Source organism: Giraffa tippelskirchi, chromosome 8 (genome assembly GCF_054371585.1).
Source record: "Giraffa tippelskirchi isolate mGirTip1 chromosome 8, T2T-mGirTip1v1.2.pri, whole genome shotgun sequence".
NCBI lineage: Eukaryota > Metazoa > Chordata > Mammalia > Artiodactyla > Giraffidae > Giraffa > Giraffa tippelskirchi.
The window spans coordinates 144,487,853-144,506,338 of NC_137282.1; the positions used below are offsets into that span (position 1 = coordinate 144,487,853).

Consider the following 18,486-nt stretch of genomic DNA (forward strand, 5'->3'; position numbering starts at 1 on the left):
CACTCAGGACTGATCTCCTTTAGGATGGACTGGTTGGATCTCCTTGCAGTCCAAGAGACTCTCAAGTCTTCTCCAACACCACAGTTCAAAAGCATCAATTCTTCAGCGCTCAGCTTTCTTTATAGTCTAACTCTCACATCCATACATGGCTACTGGAAAAATCATAGCCTTGACTAGATGGACCTTTGTCAGCAAAGTAATGTCTCTGCCTTTTAATATGCTGTCTAGGTTGGTCATAACTTTCCTTCCAAGGAGTAAGCATGTTTTAATTTCATGGCTGCAATCACCATCTGCAGTGATTTGGGAACCCCCAAAAATAAAAATATATATGAAGTATTAAATTTCTGTTTTGTGTGCTTTTATATTTCAAACCTTATGATATTTTGGTTGTTTGCTTCCCTTGCAACTAAATTATGGGCCAAGGAAGATATTTATGGTAGTAATGGAGGAATATTTCCCAGTGGCCTTTCTATCACTGACTTCTTTTGTTTGCCCTTTACTTTTCCCTTATTCAGATTTTATTAACATTTATTTTATGCTAATTTTGTACCAATTTGTTTAACACATCAATAGGTTCTACACTCTAACATGATTCAAATTTTTAAAATTTTGGAAGAATTAAAAATTTACTTTATGTCTAACAATTTGAACATGATAGAACTGAATTACTTATTTTCTAATGCCACTTGGGGTAATGTATAACCATGCTTATGCAAGGACTTCCCTTGTGGCTCAGCTGGTAAAGAATCTGTCTGCAATGCAGGAGACCTGGGTTCAATCCCTGGGTTGGGAAGATCCCCTGGTGGAGGGAAAGGCTACCCACTCCAATATTCTGGCCTGGAGAATTCCATGGACTATACAGTCCATGGCATCGCAAAGAGTTGGCCATGACTGAGTGACTTTCACTTCACTTCATGCTTATGCAAATACTAAATAGTTGGATGAAAATGATAATCAACTAACCTTAGGAATGGCAATGTGCTAGGTTTAGTATAACTGATGCTTCAAGATTGCAAATATAAATTAACCTATCATAGATGAGGTGCTTAGATTTTTATAATACCATAATATCCTTTTTTTATGCCATTCCTTGTATTAGTTTTAGTTTTATATTCTATCTTTGACCTGTCATTGCACTGACAATGTATTTGTCTTTATCTCTATGCATTTAATTATTTATCATAGGGAGCAATGTAGAGCATTATACTTTATGCATAGATTACACAATTGGATAGCTTTAAAAATGTTTATCTTGATTAAAATGTTGAAAGCGAATAATCCTACCTCCTTTAGGAAGTCCATGCACTCTGGTTATTGGTATTTTGTGAAAATGAAATCAACAGAAAGAAGAGGTTAGTGTTGGTAATGTCAATGAAATTTTGGAGTTCTTATTAAATTGGTGTAGTAATTTTAGTTATCTTGAGGGCTGGATCATTGAAAAAGCAAGAGAGTTCCAGAGAAACATCTATTTCTGCTTTATTGACTATGCCAAAGCCTTTGACTGTGTGGATCACAATCAACTGTGGAAAATTCTGAAAGAGATGGGAATACCAGACCATCTGACCTGTCTCTTGAGAAACCTGTATGCAGGTCAGGAAGCAACAGTTAGAACTGGACATGGAACAACAGACTGGTTCCAAATAGGAAAAGGAGTACGTCAAGGCTGTATATTGTCACCCTGCTTATTTAACCTATATGCAGAGTACATCATGAGAAACGCTGAGCTGGAAGAAACACAAGCTGGAATCAAGATTGCCGGGAGAAATATCAATAACCTCAGATATGCGGATGACACCACCCTTATGGCAGAAAGCAAAGAAGAACTAAAGAGCCTCTTGATGAAGGTGAAAGAGGAGAGTGAAAAAGTTGGCTTAAAGCTCAATGTTCAGAAAACTAAGATCATGGCATCTGGTCCCATCACTTCATGGCAAATAGATGGGGAAACAGTGGAAACAATGTCAGACTTTATTTTTGGGGGCTCCAAAATCACTGCTGATGGTGACTGCAGCCATGAAATTAAAAGATGCTTACTCCTTGGAAGGAAGGTTATGGCCAACCTAGATAGCATATTTAAAAGCAGAGACATTACTTTGCCAATAAAGGTCCATCTAGTCAAGCCTATAGTTTTTCCAATGGTCATGTATGGATGTGAGAGTTGGACGGTGAAGAAAGCTGAGCACCGAAGAATTGATGCTTTTGAGCTGTGGTGTTGGAGAAGACTCTTGAGAGTCCCTTGGACTGCAAGGAGATCCAATCAATCCATCCTAAAAGAGATCAATCCTGGGTGTTCATTGGAAGGTCTGATGTTGAAGCTGAGACTCCAATACTTTGGGCACCTCATGCGAAGGGTTGACTCATTGGAAAAGACCCTAATGCTGGGTAGGATTGGGGGCAGGAGGAGAAGGGGACGACAGAGGATGAGATGGTTGGATGGCATCACTGACTCAATGGACATGGGTTTGGGTAGACTCCGGGAGTTGGTGATGGACAGAGAGGCCTGGTGTGCTGCAATTCATGAGGTCGCAAAGAGTTGGATACAACTGAGCGACTGAACTGAACTGAACTGAGGGCATGAGTTAAGCATTATAATTATTGTAATTGAATGGTCATATTTTTAGGCTCTGTCTATTTATTTGTTTTCCTACCATACCAAGACCAAGGTAGCATTCACAAATATGTTAGAAGAGTAGAGAAGCAATTCTGCCAAAAGCTTTATGTGCAGCATTGCTTCTCTACTATATATTCTTATAGTACTTTAAATCCTATTAAACTCGATCTGGAAAAGACCTTTTATATCTATGATGGATGGAAACGCAAGGTCTACCATTTGATTTTTCTTATATTAAACATCAATATCATTATTTTTGGGATTGTAGAATTAAGTTGATGTGCCATGCCATGCCATGCCATGCTAAGTCATTTTAGTCATTTCCTCCTCCAGGGGATCTTCCCAACCCAGGGAGCAAACCTTGATCTCTTATGTCTCCTGCATTGGCAGATGGGTTCTTTACCACTATGCCACCTGGGAAGCCCAAAATTGGTATAATATATGTCGATTTCAATGAATACATCATCTACCCAGATAGTTGCATATAAAATCCCATGGCCCTGTCTTTTAATGTGATAAATTTACCACCTCCCTAGGCCCTCCCCCTTTTGGAAGATACTTTTTAAAATTTTAAATGCTTTGTCTTGACAGGAGCCATGTGCTAACAAAGGATGGAACAGAAAAATGGAAATTCTTTCACTGGGTTTATCCCACTGGGCTTCTCTGATAGACCTCAACTGGAACAAGTTCTCTTTGTGGTTCTTTTGATCTCCTACATCTTCACTTTGCTGGGAAACACAACCATCATTCCATTGTCCTACTTGGACCCACGTCTTCACACCCCTATGTATGTTTTCCTCTCTAACCTGAGCTTTCTGGATCTACGCTACATCACCAGCATTGTTCCCCAGTTCCTGGTTAATCTCAGTGGAGCAGACAAATCCATCTCCTTCGGTGGCTAAGTAGCTCAGTTCTTCATCTATCTGGGATCGGGATGCACAGAATGCTTTCTCTTAGTATTCATGGCATTTGACTGCTATGCAGCTGTTTGCAGGCCCCTTCACTACACAGTAATCATGCACCGCCGTCTGTGTGCCCTGATGGCTTCTGCTTCATGGATCATTGGTTTTGCCAACTCCTTATTGCAGACAGTGCTTGTCTTCCTTTTACCTCGTTGTGGGAGAAATAAATTAGCCCACTTCCTTTGTGAGATCCCTCCCTTTCTCAAACTTGCCTGTGTTGACACCACCATGAATCTGTACGTGACCTTCTTTGGCAGTGTAATCACTCTTCTCACACCTGTTGTGTTGATCGTGTTCTCCTATGGTTGGATTGTCAGGGCGGTCTTAAGAATCAAGTCCACTGCAGAGCAGAGAAAAGCATTTGGCACGTGTGGATCCCACCTCACGGTGGTCTCCCTGTTCTTTGGCACAGCCATCTCTGTGTATCTTCATCCCAGCAGCAGCGACTCCCAGGATCAGGACAAGTTCATGTCTCTCTTCTACACTGTCATTATCCCCATGACCAACCCCCTCATATATATGCCGAGGAACAGGGATGTGAAGGGAGCGATGAAGAAGGTGCTTTGGAAGGACTCTGACTCCAGATGATGGGTGAGGAGGACCGTTTAATGGAAGGAATTGAGCATCAGAGCTCTTTAGATGTATGTGTGTGTCCCCCATGAGTCATCTAAAATTTCTTCTGATAACTCTGAGGGAATTTCTTTACTTCAGTGTGGTGCATTGGTGCTCAGTCATGTCCAACTCTTTGACCGCATGAGCTATAGGACGCTAGGCTCCTCTGTCCATGAAATTTCCTAGATAAGAATACTGGGGTGGGTTACCATATCCTTCTCCAGGGTATCTTGCCGACCCAGGGATTGAGCCCATGTCTCCTGCATTGGCAGGTGGATTCTTTATCACTGAACCACCAGGGAAGCCCTTTTTCACTTCATATTCTTACGAAAATGAGTGCTCCAAACCTGGTTAATGGATTCATTCCAACCTCCAGAGATGATGATTCACTGTTCCTGGAGCATTTACATTTTTTAAAAAAATTTTAAGCAGTTTGAATTAATACTGTATATCTCATCTCAAAATATACCTAAGGAACAGAAAATATCTTGAGCTGAAAGCAAGTAAGAAGCAGTAAATGCTGAAAAAACTCACCATTTTCTGCCTAAAGCAGTACACATTCTTCTTTTCATATAAACTCTTATCAACCCAGAGATGGTACCAGAGGAGTCTACAAACAAACCTTGTTAAACTAACTCTTATTCCTATTAAGGAAGATAAGTACTACCTAGCTATAGTTGGGCCACCTCTAGTCCAAACTCCTTTGTCTTGTCAATTCTTCACAAATATATTGGTTCTTTGTCTAAAAGGTGTATAAGCTTACTGGTTTGGCCTTCTTGGGTTTTTCATTCTCTTGTGAAAGCTCCCATGAACATGTAAAAGTTCAACAAGATTTGTATGCTTTTCTCCTGTTTATCTGTCTTTGTCAGTTTAATTTTCAGACCCAGCCAGGACCCTAAGATGGTGGAGGAAAATTTTTTCCTTCCCTACAGGCTGCACTGGTTTTTATTATTTGCAACCCTATTTGGCAACATTATCCCATTTCCACTTGCAAAGAGACATGTAAGAACATACTATGAAGTACAGCAAAAATAAAAGCATGAAACCATTATAAAAATAAAAAATAAAACCAATATAAAAATAAAAGCATGAAAGCAATAAAAACACTGTAAGGAATACTAGTATTTTAGCATTTTCTGACGATTGCTAAAGAGATATCACTTTTTCTTGCATTTTGATTGTGGCTTTATTATAAAGTTCATGGGTTGAATGCATTAGCTTTTTCAGAGAAATAGGTGGAGGCAGCTGTGAAAAAAAGTTTAGGCTCAAAGAAAAACTTTCTAACACCGATCCTGATAAAGCCATCCAGAAATCAGGCCCAACTGTGATTTCACTAGTGTGGCAGCCATATTATGTAGCATCTATTTTGGAGAAGGCTGCAGACAGGAAGCACTGAGTGAAGGATGTGATTCACTGCTGCCAGTGACAGCGGCAGCCACTAGCTGTAATAACACCAGGTAGTGCTTTCATAGGGAGAAGGCACTGGCGACCCACTCCAGTACTCTTGCCTTGAGAATCCCATGGACGGAGGAGCCTGGTGGGCTGCAGTCCATGGGGTCGCTAAGAGTCGGACACGACTGAGCGACTTCACTTTCACTCTTCACTTTCATGCATTGGAGAAGGAAATGGCAACCCACTCCAGTGTTCTTGCCTGGAGAATCCCAGGGACGGGGGAGCCTGGTGGGCTGCCGTCTATGGGGTCGCACAGAGTCGAACACGACTGACGCGACTTAGCAGCAGCAGCAGCAGCAGCAGCAGTGCTTACATATAGTTTTGCATATAGCCTGAAAAATGCTGATGTGAAGCATGGGAGTTGGTCATTCCAACCTTCTTCCTTTTTAAAAATGACCTTTAAGAACATTATCATGTCTGAATAGTACATGACCTAAGTTCTATTTCATATTCTACACATTTCACTGACAGTAATTCAGCAAAATTTCCAACGGTAAAATATATTTAGATTACTGTCCTCATACCATTTTACAAATTCTTTGATTCAGGCATCAATTGGTCAGGGCCTTTGTATCTTACATCTAGCAAAGGCCCCATATATACTCTAAAAATATGAAAAATAGTCCCTTATTTCCATGAATCCCTATGTTCTGCAGATGCTTACTCAAATAAATTTACCTGCAAAAAATTTAAAGAATAAATAATGTGTATATTAATTTTGAAAGATTCTGTTCATCTAAGCTTTACAAGCCGCCATCTCCCTATGAAATAAACTCTTACAATTCTGAATTCTGAAAAATAAATATAAATATCCTAGAAAAATTTAATCTGACATTCTAGCCCTTAGATCACTGGTCAAGCTCAGTTTGTAGTGTAAACTACAACATGCTACATTTTGACTTGTACTTAGATTTAATAACATAAAAAATATATTATGGGCTTCCCTGGTGGCTCAGACGGTAAAGAATCTGCAATGCAGGAGACCCAGGTGTGATCCCTGGGTTGAGAAGATCCCCTGGAGAAGGAAATGGCTACCCACTTCAGTATTCTTGCCTGGAGAATTCCATGGGCAGAGGAGCCTAGAGTGTTACAGTCCATAGGGGCGCAAAGATTCTATTCACCTAAGCTTCATAAACAACCATCTCTCTATGAAATAAACTCTTACAGTTTTGAAATCTGAATAATAAATATAAACATCTTATAAAAATTTAATCTGACATTCTAGCCCTTAGATCCCTGATCAGGTTCAGTTTGTAGTGTACACTGCAAAAGGCTACATTTTGACTTGTATTTAATAACTTAAATAATATATGTTAATGTTATTGCACACACATAAATACATACATACACATTTACAAAGTATGCATTCCACATGTAGTCTCTTGTAGGTCAATCTCTTAACTATTTCTGAAGATGATTAGTAGAAGAATATATGTTTCCTTTAGCTCTATGTTACTTAGACGTTATACCCTTACATATAATGCAATTTCTATGATTTCTGAAATAAGTACAAAATACACACAAGTGAATGTTGGGCCATAGTTTATTCCTGCAAGTCACACTGAAAAGAAAAAATAGTTAACGTGCAGGTGGTAGGTATATGCTTTTGTTAGAATCTTACAACACTAAAGTTCTCCATGGAACAAGTTGTTGTTGTTCAGTCTCTAAGTCGTGTCTGACTCTTTGTGACCCCATGGACTGCAGCATGCCAGGCTTCCCTGTCCTTCACTATCTGCTGGAGTCTGCTGAAACTCATGTCCAATGAGTCAGTGATGTCATACAACCATCTCATCCTCTATCACCTTCTCCTCTTGCCTTCAATCTTTCCTAGCATCAGAGTCTTTTCCAACGAGTCAGCTCTTCGCATCATGTGGCCAAAATATTGAAGCTTCAGTATCAGTCCTTCTAATGAATATTCAGGGTTGATTTCTTCTAGGAATGACTGGTTTGATCTCCTTGCTGTCCAAGGGACTCTCAAGAGTCTTCTCCAGCACCACAATTTGAAAGTATCAATTCTTCAGCTCCTCAGCCTTCTTCTTTCTTCTTTGTGGTCTAACTCTCACATCTGTACATGAATGCTGGAAAAACCATACCTTTGACTATATGTATCTTTGTCATCAAAGTGATGTCTCTGCCCTTTAGTCTACTAACTAGGTTTGTCATAGCTTTTCTTCCAAGGAACAAGTATATTTTAATTTTGTGGCTTCATTCACCATCCACAGTGTAACAAATTATACCATCTATTGTCATAATAAATATACATAATTTTTTTGAAATTTTGAAGTGCCATTCTTTCAGGTCCTGAATTGAGCAATATAATAAGCAGAAAAAAATGTAGAAATTGAAGAAATTTAAAGTATTACCACATATCTTGGAAAGATGGAAGTATCAGCAGTGGCATGATTTTTTTCCTTTCCTGTCTCCTTTACTTCCTTCTTTTCCACTTCCTTTCTTCCTTCCTCCTTTCCTCCCTGCCTCCTTCTCTTCTTCCATTTTTTCTTTTCACTTTTATTGAGGCATAATTGATGTACTGTAACCTCACATATTTAAACAGTATAATTTAATGTTTTGATATGTGTATATGTTTTCATCAATGCCATTTAAAATGTTGAGGAAAGTCATTTGTATTACTAGTTTGCTGAGAATTTTTGTCAGGATCAGATGTTGAATGTTATCAAATGTTTTTTCTGCATCTATTCAGATGATCACATGGTTTTTCTTTTTTTAGTTTGTTAATATGGTGAAATACATTGATTGATTTTCAGGTCAGATTAGGCACATTCAGATTGGTATAGACATAGACTACTTTGACTGATTTTCAACTGTTTAACTACATTCCTGGCATAAGCCCCATCTGATTATATTTTCATTTATATATCAATTATTGGATTCTATTTGTTAAAACTTTGCTTTGAATTTTTGCATCAATGTTTATAAGGGATATTAATATGTAGGGTTTTTTTTTGACAAATTATACATCTGTGTAACAATCACTTAGATCAAGATGTAGAGTGTTTATATCACCCTAAAAAATTCCTTCATGTTCCCACCTTGTCAAAATCCCCAAAGAAGATCACTGCTCTGCTTTTCATTATCTTAGCTTAGTCTTTTGACTACCTGGAAGTTCATATAATTCGAATCATATGGTATCCATGCTTTTGTTTTTGACCTCCCATGCAACAGAAAGTTTTTGAGGTCCATCCATATTGTTGCATGGATCAATAGATTGTTCATTTTCATTGATGAATGGAACTACATTTGGTGACTTATCACATTTTATCTATTTTTTGTTTGTAGATTTTTGTATTGCTTTTGGTTTTGTGCTATAATGAACAAAACCTCTGTGAGACTTCTCTCATACAAATCTTTTTTATGGACATTTGTTTTCATTTCTCTGAGGAAAATACACAGGAGTGTAAATACTCAATCATAGAGGATATGTGCTTAACTTTATTAAAAAGATAGCCAAACACTTTCCCAGAATAATTAAATCACTCTATATTTCACAAGCAACATGTGAGGGTACCAGTTGCTCTGCATCTTTACTAATATTTGGCATTTTATGTTTTAATTTAGCTATTATAATGATTATAAAGTGGTATCTTGTGGTTTTAATTTTCATTTTCATGAAGATGAAAATAATGAGCACCTTTTCATGTGTTTTTTGCCATGCATACATCTTACTTTGTGAAAAGTCTGGTTTTAGCTTTTTGCCCACTTTTCACTCAGTTGTTTGCCTTTTTATTATTTGTACACATTCTTGATATATTCTGGATACAAATCTTTATATATATTGATTCATGGTTTTAATGATTCATGGGATTGCAAAGAGTCGGACACGACTGAGCGAATGAACTGATTGTTTTATTGGATTTCAGTTAGATGTGGACAACTGAAAAGAAGGAGAAAAGGTGATTTGAAGTGTCAAACATAAGATATTTTGAAAATTAAGTTTTACCTTAATTTACCTATTATCTAATCAGGATCACATTTGGCCTTTATAGTACATATTTCCAAATTCCATCCCTGGAGGTTTTCATTGGATTGGTAGAAATGTTTAAATAAATTAAAAATTTTCACTTTAAGAATTATTTATTTCTATTAACTGAGTAAAAGAAGCAGCCATAAAACTAGTCACTGTCACCTTACTTTCTAGACACAAGTCTCCTGAGTGCACCCTTTACATCCTTATTTCTCAGTGTATAGATGACAGGGTTCAACATGGGAGTCACCAAGTTGTAGAAGAGGGTAAGGAATTTCCCTTGGTCCTGAGATGAATTATTTCCTGGTTGCATATACATATAGATAATATTCCCATAAAACAAGGAGACTACAGTGAGATGGGACCCACATGTGCTGAAAGCCTTCCTTCTTCCTGCTGCCGACTTCATCCTCAGCACTGCAAGGGTAATGTAGCTATAAGAGATGAGGATGAGCGACAGGGGCACCAGAACGATGATCACTGATAGGATGAAAACAGTGCTCTCTACAGCCACTGTATCCACACAGGCAATTTTTATCAGAGCCGGCATCTCACATAGGAAATGTTTCACCCTGCATCTCCCACATCGTGGCAGCTTCATAGTCACTGGAGACATAACCAGGGAGTTGAGAAGCCCAGCTCCCCAGGCCACAGACACCAACTTCCAACAGAGCTGAGGGTGCATGAGGACAGAATAGTGGAGGGGCTTGCAGATTGCAGTGAAGCGGTCATAAGCCATGACAGCCAAGAGAACACATTCTGTGCCACCCAGTCCCAGGAACATGAAGAGCTGGATGGCACAACCCACATAACTGATGGTCTTGTCTGGGCTGCCTAAGTTGAAAAGCAGCTGGGGGATAGAACTGGTGGTAAAGCAGAGATCTAGGAAGGACACGTTAGTGAGGAAGAAGTACATGGGCGTGTGAAGGCTGAGGTCTAAGCGGGAAACCAGGATAATGACAGCATTGCCCACCAAAGTCACAAGGTAGAAGATGAGGACAAACACAAAAAGGATCTGCTCTAGCTTGGGTCTGTCTGAGAAACCCAACAAGATGAAGCCTTCCTGGCAACTCTGGTTGGTCATGACAAAGGATAATCAGTACACACCTGCAGGAAGCAAATAGCAACACATTATATTCTTCATGAAGCAGGCTAAGGAATTTACAGAGAGAGGCGGGTCATATCAAGTAATTGTATAAAATAGTTACATAAAATTTCAATATTCCATGTAGATATAGATTACGTATTTTAGGAATACTATCTTTCTTTATTCTCTTTCTTTTGGATCCCCCAATTACAATTATTGTGGAATATTAGGAAAACACAGACATACGTAAAGGATAGGAAAAGATCACCCACATCCCAGAAACAACCACACTGCAATATTGATTTATTTCTTTTCATTCTTTTCTTATGAGTATATGTAATTTAACAAAATCTAAATAATAGTGTGTTTATAAATTTTACATTCTACATTTCCTTTCATAATTTTACATTGTGAAAATTTGCTTTGGTTTTAAAGTTCTACAAAAATAATCATTAATGTCTGTATAATCTTCCCGTAGTTGTCCAATCTTTGCTCTATAGTTAATTGTTAACAATCTTTCCAATATTTTAAAGGTCTTGATAGATTATAGAAGTACCTGTTTTACTGAACTCTAAAAACAGCTTGTTTTTCCTTAAATCTTTGGCAGTTGTTTGGTGTGTGTTTCATGTTTAGTCATGTCTGACTCTTTGTGACCCCATGGACTGTAGCCTGCCAGGCTCCTCTGTCCATGGAATTTTCTAGGCAGGAATACTGGAGTGGGTTGCCATTTCCTTCTCCAGGAGATCTTCCTGACTCAGGTGTGTCTTTTGCATTGGCAGGTGGATTCTTTTTGTTTGGTCCCTGCCTGCAGCCCCCAATCTCATATTGTTTAAATTGGGTGATATGATCTATGAGGTTGATTAATTTTTGATGCTTATTAGCCTTCTGAATTTGGGAAAATGTTTGTCACTGAGCTAGTGTGTCACATATCATAGAAAATTCTGTCACTAAAACTTGAAAGTGACTTTTTACTTAACAATGAAAATAGGAGTAAAAGTTGTTCTTGTTTTTTTTTTTTAACTCATCGGAATTCAAGACACAACCTTTCAATTTTTATTCAAAAATTTAATCCATAACAACACGTAAATTCTTTTGTAAGTGATGGGATTCTTATTTCTAATACTTTATTTTGGAATTCTTATTTTCTCTATTTACAAATATATTCTCATGTATTTAATACAAGTTCAGTTTTATGAAATTATGTAATTTTCAATGAATATTGTATTTTAAAAATTTCTTTCCTTTATGAATGAAGTGCATAATTATATTTTTAACTGGATATAACTGTGAGGCAGACTTATAGTTCTTTATAAAATTATAAGATATTTATCATTTTATATCAGTAGAGACATATGTATAAAATGGTATAAAATTATAAATGATATAAAGTAGAATGATATGATTTCATTTGTATCATTAAGAAAATTATATATAAATTTTAATTCTATTATGTTGCTTTAAAAAATATGCTTTTTTATCCCCAAGAAAAGACTAATTTTCAAATTAAAAAAAGCCAGATAAATTCACTTTTTCATATTTAAAACCTATGGATCAATTCAAAAGTCATAAGCATGTGTTTTATAAAAGCTTTTCAAGAAAAATCTCAAAATTCTTTCAATACTTCCTAGAGCCAAAATCCCCTTGATTGCATTAGTAATTAAAGAAGTAAAAGTTTTAGGTTTATTTGAATGTGTCAAAAACATTTCCAAAATCAGAGAGTTAAAAATGCTCAAAGGTGATTTTATGATCTGACATATAACAGGACATTTCTTAGCACCTTAAATTAATAAATTAATAAAGATGTTTCCTGTACTCTATGTCCAGAATATGGTTTTTGAGTCAAAAGACTGTCTCAATACCCTGTGCATTGGGCTGTGAAATAATTTTATTACCTCATAAGGTTGATGTGAAATTACAGCTTTCAGTGCCACCTCTCCCTCAGGTGCTTAAAGAGTTTATGACTCTACCAGATACCACTTCAAATTGTTACTGTAACTAGTTCCTACTATAACTAGTGATGTTCTCTGGCCAAATAAGTATAAAACAAGATCCGGGAAGGATAAGAAAGAGTGAAGGAATCACATCTCCTCCATCTCCACTTCTACACTACTATTTCATACACATTGATCTTTTACACACCATTACACATGTTTGTGAAATACATTACATATCATAAACCATGCTAGATATTTGTTACTGTGATTACAAACAGAAAAAAGCAGGTCTATGTTACACTTGATCAAGAAGAGAATCTTTCCCATACTATTTTGGGTATAAATAATAGCAGTGTTATTACTAAACAGTTTCAGTCCGTTTAAATTAATTAAAGCTGTAGAGATGGCCTAAGAAGAAAACTTAAACATTTTTTAAAATTTATTTGCCTATTTATTAATGGCTACATTGCATCTTTGTTGCTGTGTGTGGGCTTTCTCTAGTTGTGGTGAGTGGGGGCTACTCTCTAGTTGGGGTGCTTGGGCTTGTCATTGCAGTAGCTTCTCTTATTGTGGAACCTGAGCTTTAGGCACTAGGGCTTTAGTAGTTGTGGCACAAGGGTTTAGTTGTCCCACAGAATGTGGAATCTTTCTGGACCAGGGATCAAACCTATGCCCCCTGTATTGCAAGGCAGATTCTCAACCACTGGACCACCAGGGAAGTCTCCTGAGAAGAAAACTTTTGGCTGAAAGTTATAGTCCAAGTGATTTTAAAAGACTTCTACTAATATGTAGATTGATACAGCCTCAGATCAGGAAGTTCAGATTATGATCTTTGGAATAAGCATTACTGAAAATATTTATATTGATAAATAAATACATATTCAGCAAATATTTACTGAACCCTTGTTGTTTGCCAAACACTGTACTGTATTTCAGAGATAAAAGATTACTAAAATAGATAGCAATTTACTTCACTGATTTATAGTCTAGTGGGAAAACAGTCATTCATCAAAAACTCACACAATTAAATGTATAATGATTATCAATGATACTAAGTCCTTACACTAGCACTGTGCTATTTTCTTGGGCTGCTTTATTTAATACTCATACTTGAATTTGAAGGATTTAGGGATTAAGTAACTTACCAAGGGTACACAGCTAGGAAGTTGTGGATGTGGAATTCAGATCCAGGTTTGTTTGACTCTCAAACCAACTTTCTAAACACCATGGGGCTAAAACAGAAAGATAATGTATTTACTCAATTCTCAAATATCACCCATTGGATGTAGTTAAGATGGATTGAGTGCTCTAAGTCCTTTAATCACAATTTAGTCCCAATCAAAGAAGAATGTCAAAGTCTATTCAAGATAAATCAAGTTAAGGAAATGTCACCAAAAACAGTCTTCTCAAACAAATTTTAAAAGCATAGCTATTAATTAGCTCAAAGTTTGCTGGATTTTAAGTAGAAAAGTAATAAATTCAAACATAATGTTATATATGATGGTGGCAGTTTAGTTGCTAAGTTGTGCGGGCCTCTTGAGACCCCACAGACTGTAGCCCATCAGGCTACATGGAATTTTCCACGCAAGAATACTGGAGTGGGTTACCATTTACTCCTCCAGGGTATCTTCCCAACCCAGGGATTGAACCCAGCTCTCCCGCATTGCAGGCAAATTCTTTACCATCTAAGCCATCAGGGAAGTCCTCTTGTTCTGCCTAACAATATCAAATACCTAAAGATTTGTTATTATCACAATAGTTATATTCCTTATAAGTGTTCCTGGCCTCACGTAGCTCAAGAACTGCTGGGTTTTAAAGAAGGGTTACTTGTGTTTATATGCAGCATCTGTTTTTTTTTTTTTTTTAAATATCCAGTCATCTGTTTCATCTAGGCAGTATACTGGAACTAGAGCAGTAAAGTCTACTGTGTTATTCAATTGGAGTTAGTGAGTTTGGGGTCTTATAATGTTGGAAGTAGAGAAATGAAGAATATGTCTATTTCAAAGTCCCGTTTGCCTGCTCATACCTGCACTCCTGTCTTATTTTTTTTTTCTTTCTCTATTACTACCTGTTCCACTGCAAAAAAATATAGTACTGCTTGTCTTCCTAATTTTTAAATTTATTTTTCATCGATAATCCTCTCTTTATTTATAATTCATTCACAATTTCCAGTCTATGTTCAAAAACCTTTGGCAGTTTAGTCAACTGTAAGTGTCCTACTTGTACAGAATGAAAGCTTGAGGTATATTTAAGAAAAAATAAAATATAAATGTCTACCATATAACTGACACTATGCAAAATTCTCAGGATAATATGACAAACAATATGTAGATGGTCCTTGTCTTCACAGAGCTTATAGTTTAGAGTGGAATGCAGAGAATAATATGGCAGCTATAATTGTGATACAAAATGTGATTAGAAAGTGTATAAAACTTAGATGAGGTACTTACCTAAAACCCAAGGGATGAGAATGTTTCTTGGAAGAAGTAGGGCTTCCCTGGTGGCACTAGTGGTAAAGAATCCGCCTGCCAATGCAGAAGACCTGGGTTCGATCTCTGGGTGGGGAAGATCCCCAGGAGGAGGAAATGGCAACCCACTCCAGTATTCTTGCCTGGAGAATCCCATGGACAGAGGAACCTGGCAGGCTATAGTCCATGGGGTTGCAAAGAGTCAGACATGACTGACATAACAAACTTAGATGAGGTACTTACCTAAAACCCAAGGGATGAGGGCTATTTCTTGGAAGAAGTAGTGCCTCAGACAAGAGCTTTAACATGAGAGGACTAGAGTCCAGAAAAAGTGTGGCACATGGAGAAGCTGAAATGGCCTGGTTTTGTGGAATGTGATGAGGGAATGAAATTCACTCAAACTGGAGAAGTAATAAAGCCTAGTGGTCTTGTAGTTCATAGTTCATGTTAACAAATTCTGTCTTTATGTTAAAAAAGAGAGGAGTGTTAAGTAATTTAAAGTGGCTGTTGCAGAAACCAGTACTCGAGAAACCAAGCACCACACTTGGAGAGTTGGAGAACTGAGGTTTATTATGCTGGCGGGCCCAGATGAGTTAACTCTCCAAGCTCAGAGCCCCAAACAAAGGCGTTACAGAGTTTTTATAGACAGACTATAGTGGGCAACACTGGCTGTTAAGAGGCTGGTTTAAACTAAGGGGTTTTGCATGCTCAGGAACAGCAGTCAAGATGGGGAGAGGGATGCCTGACCTTTACATGGACAGGGATGATCAAGCAGGGTTGCAGGGACCAGGCAATTGCAAAGAGCAGAACAAGGGCAAGTGAGATAAACTCCAGTTCCTAGTATTGTTAAGTCCCCACTTTCTGAGACTACTTGACTTACATGATCCAGACTTTGCAAAGAGCAAGCTGAGTTACAGAGGCAGAAGGAGCAGGATGTTATGTAAAGTTTTAACTTTTCCCCTTCACAGTTACATGACTGAATTTGGATTTTAGAACTTATTCTGGCTGCAATGAATTAGAAAAGAGCAATATTGGAAAGTAGGAGACAATCATGGGGTGGCTACAGTTATCTAGGTGAAAAATGCTTGTGATCTGTTATTCTGTGACAGCTGCAAGAAAAAGAAGTGTACACACCACTATATACAAAATAGATAACTAATAAGGACCTAAGTATAGCACAGGGAACTTTACTCAATACTCTGTAATGACCTATATGGGAAAAGAATCTAAAAACAAGAGGATATGTGTATATGTATAACTGATTCACTTTGCTGTACACCAGAAACTGATACAACATTGTAAATCAACTATACTTCCCCCAACTCCAAAAAAAGAAGTGTACAGCTGGACAAGTGGTGGAGAGAAAATCTACAGCACTGGGAGATTCATTAGATGAGAGATGACACAGTGGTAAAGCAAGAAATCTTAAACTGATAGAAATTTTATCCAGTGGGGTGAATCAGTTACCACTGATGGTTTTTCAAAAGTCTGAAAGATTTTGTCTGTTTATATCAAGTTTCCTTAAAGTATTCTAAACTAAAACCATTTTGAAATATATTTTACCTATATGCTATATCAGTACACATGGATCTTTGACAAATAGAATATTAACATTATCTAAACAATCAAAAACCTGATGATTTTTAGTATAACTATACATTTCTGATATCATAATTAGCAACAGTTAGTAATTGTTATTTATGAATGTATAGAATTATTGAAGTTGAGCAAAAGTTCTGTGTTGGAATCCAGGAATCTGAAATTTATCTGGAATTTCATAAGCCTGCATGTTTTTTAGTACTTCATTTGTTTACATGCATTCTACTTCTATGATTATATATTATCAATTACATTACAAGTTATGTTCCAGTCTAGTGGTTGCTTCCTTATGCAATTGTCCCTACTGCCCTCTTTTTTCCTAGATATGTCAAAGAAAAATATAGTCATTATATACCATTAATACCATTAAATATGACTGCCAATTATGTTTTTATGGTTGGGAAACAAGTAGACTAGCATAAGAAAAAAGTTATTGTCAAAAAATAATTAAATTATTAAAATAGAACTTGCCTTCTCTTAAAGTATCCATGAGGAAATATTGTCAGGATTTACTTCTGTTGTAATTTTTCTTCTCTCACTATTTTTTCCCTTCTTCTGAAAAGTGGTTTTAATCCTTGGAAGCTGATTTGTGGTCTCTATTCTTGTTCTTCTGTCACTTTACCTTGAAACTCGCTTCTGAACTTGCACAGATCATTCCTACAAGGAGGCCAGTGTGAGAGAGCAAACATTCACTAAACAAATATATGGTTTATACCTACAACCTGGGCCACAGTCCCTTTGACTCTCAACTTGTGCTGGGTACCAGGATCACTTTCCATTTGTGAAGCCCATGGTAGGCTTCAGCATATTGCACACCAGGAGTCTGAGGTCAGACCTTCAGACTCCTAAAGGACTATTCTAAAGTAATAAAGACCATTTATACTTTAAAATGTTCCTGAACTTCTCAGATTGGAGATCTAAAGATATTTTACTATCTTCACTGAAACCTTTGGGACTACATATTCCAGTGAAGCAATTAGACAACTTTGCTCTTCTGCCCAGAAAGGAAAACCAGTGGGACATATGTAAGGTAACTAATATCTGCACTTCCTTTAGTCTTTGAGTATCGGAGTGGAGGGAAAGGGGGCACTTGTTTTTATATTGAATAAGAAGCCTATCTCCTTGAAATCATCTTTAAGGCTGAGAAGACTTAGTCAGGCCTGAGACCATTCTAAAAACAGTTAATGTTCTTTTAGGTGCCAGAGTTTTTTGTTCTTTTTTAAAAGTGTATTTTAGCTGCTTGCAATTGCCCCGAGGCATGTGGGATCGTAGTTCCCCGACCAGGGATCAAACCCATGTGCCCTGCACAGCAAGGTGGATTCTTAACCACTGGACCACCAGGGAAATCCCCAGAAGTTGTTTAAAAAACATTTTGGTTTTGTCATGATTTCAAACTTACAGAAGAGTTGTAATACTATTTGTGTTGTTGGTTAGTCTCGAATTCATGTCTGACTCCTTTGCAGCCCCATGAACTGTAGCCCACCAGTTTCCTCTGTTCATGGGATTCTCCAGGCAAGAATACTGGAGTGGGTTGCCATGCGCTCCTCCAGGGGATCTTCCCAACCAAGGGATCGAACCTGTGCCTCCTGCCTTGACAGGTGGATTCTTTACCACTAAGCCATCTGGGAAGCCCATACCTATAGAAGAGACATAGTGAAGAGAGTTACTGTGAACCCTTTACCCAGCTTCCCATCATATGAGCACTTTATACAACCACATTTCTCTGTCCTTTTGATATGTCCCCGTCATATTCAGAGTCTCCCACTTCCTCTTTATCCAGAC

At 37.5% G+C, this 18,486-nt stretch overlaps 2 protein-coding genes and 1 pseudogene across 6 annotated transcripts in view; 2 read left to right on the forward strand and 1 right to left on the reverse strand.

Annotated features, from left to right (window-relative positions):
- Positions 1-18,343, reverse strand: part of LOC145518476 (olfactory receptor 2W3-like) — a 28,896-nt gene extending 10,553 nt beyond the window's left edge. The window contains exons 1-4 of one of the 2 annotated variants that reach the window (XM_081523103.1): positions 18,104-18,319; positions 17,176-17,361; positions 13,783-13,869; positions 8,354-10,723 (exon numbers count right to left, since the gene is read on the reverse strand). In XM_081523103.1, the coding sequence (XP_081379229.1) occupies positions 9,780-10,700 (921 nt within the window). In that variant the 5' untranslated portion in view covers positions 10,701-10,723; positions 13,783-13,869; positions 17,176-17,361; positions 18,104-18,319 and the 3' untranslated portion in view covers positions 8,354-9,779. Of the gene's footprint in view, positions 1-8,353; positions 10,724-13,782; positions 13,870-17,175; positions 17,362-18,103 lie in introns of those variants that run through there. The other variant, XR_014062919.1, reaches the window with a different exon arrangement.
- Positions 1-18,486, forward strand: part of LOC145518445 (putative olfactory receptor 2W6) — a 143,471-nt gene that overhangs the window by 97,999 nt on the left and 26,986 nt on the right. The gene's annotated exons all lie outside the window — the stretch shown is intronic.
- On the forward strand, positions 3,220-5,251 carry LOC145518470 (olfactory receptor 2B8-like; annotated as a pseudogene). Its single transcript, XR_014062917.1, has one exon. The product of XR_014062917.1 is annotated as an olfactory receptor 2B8-like (transcript).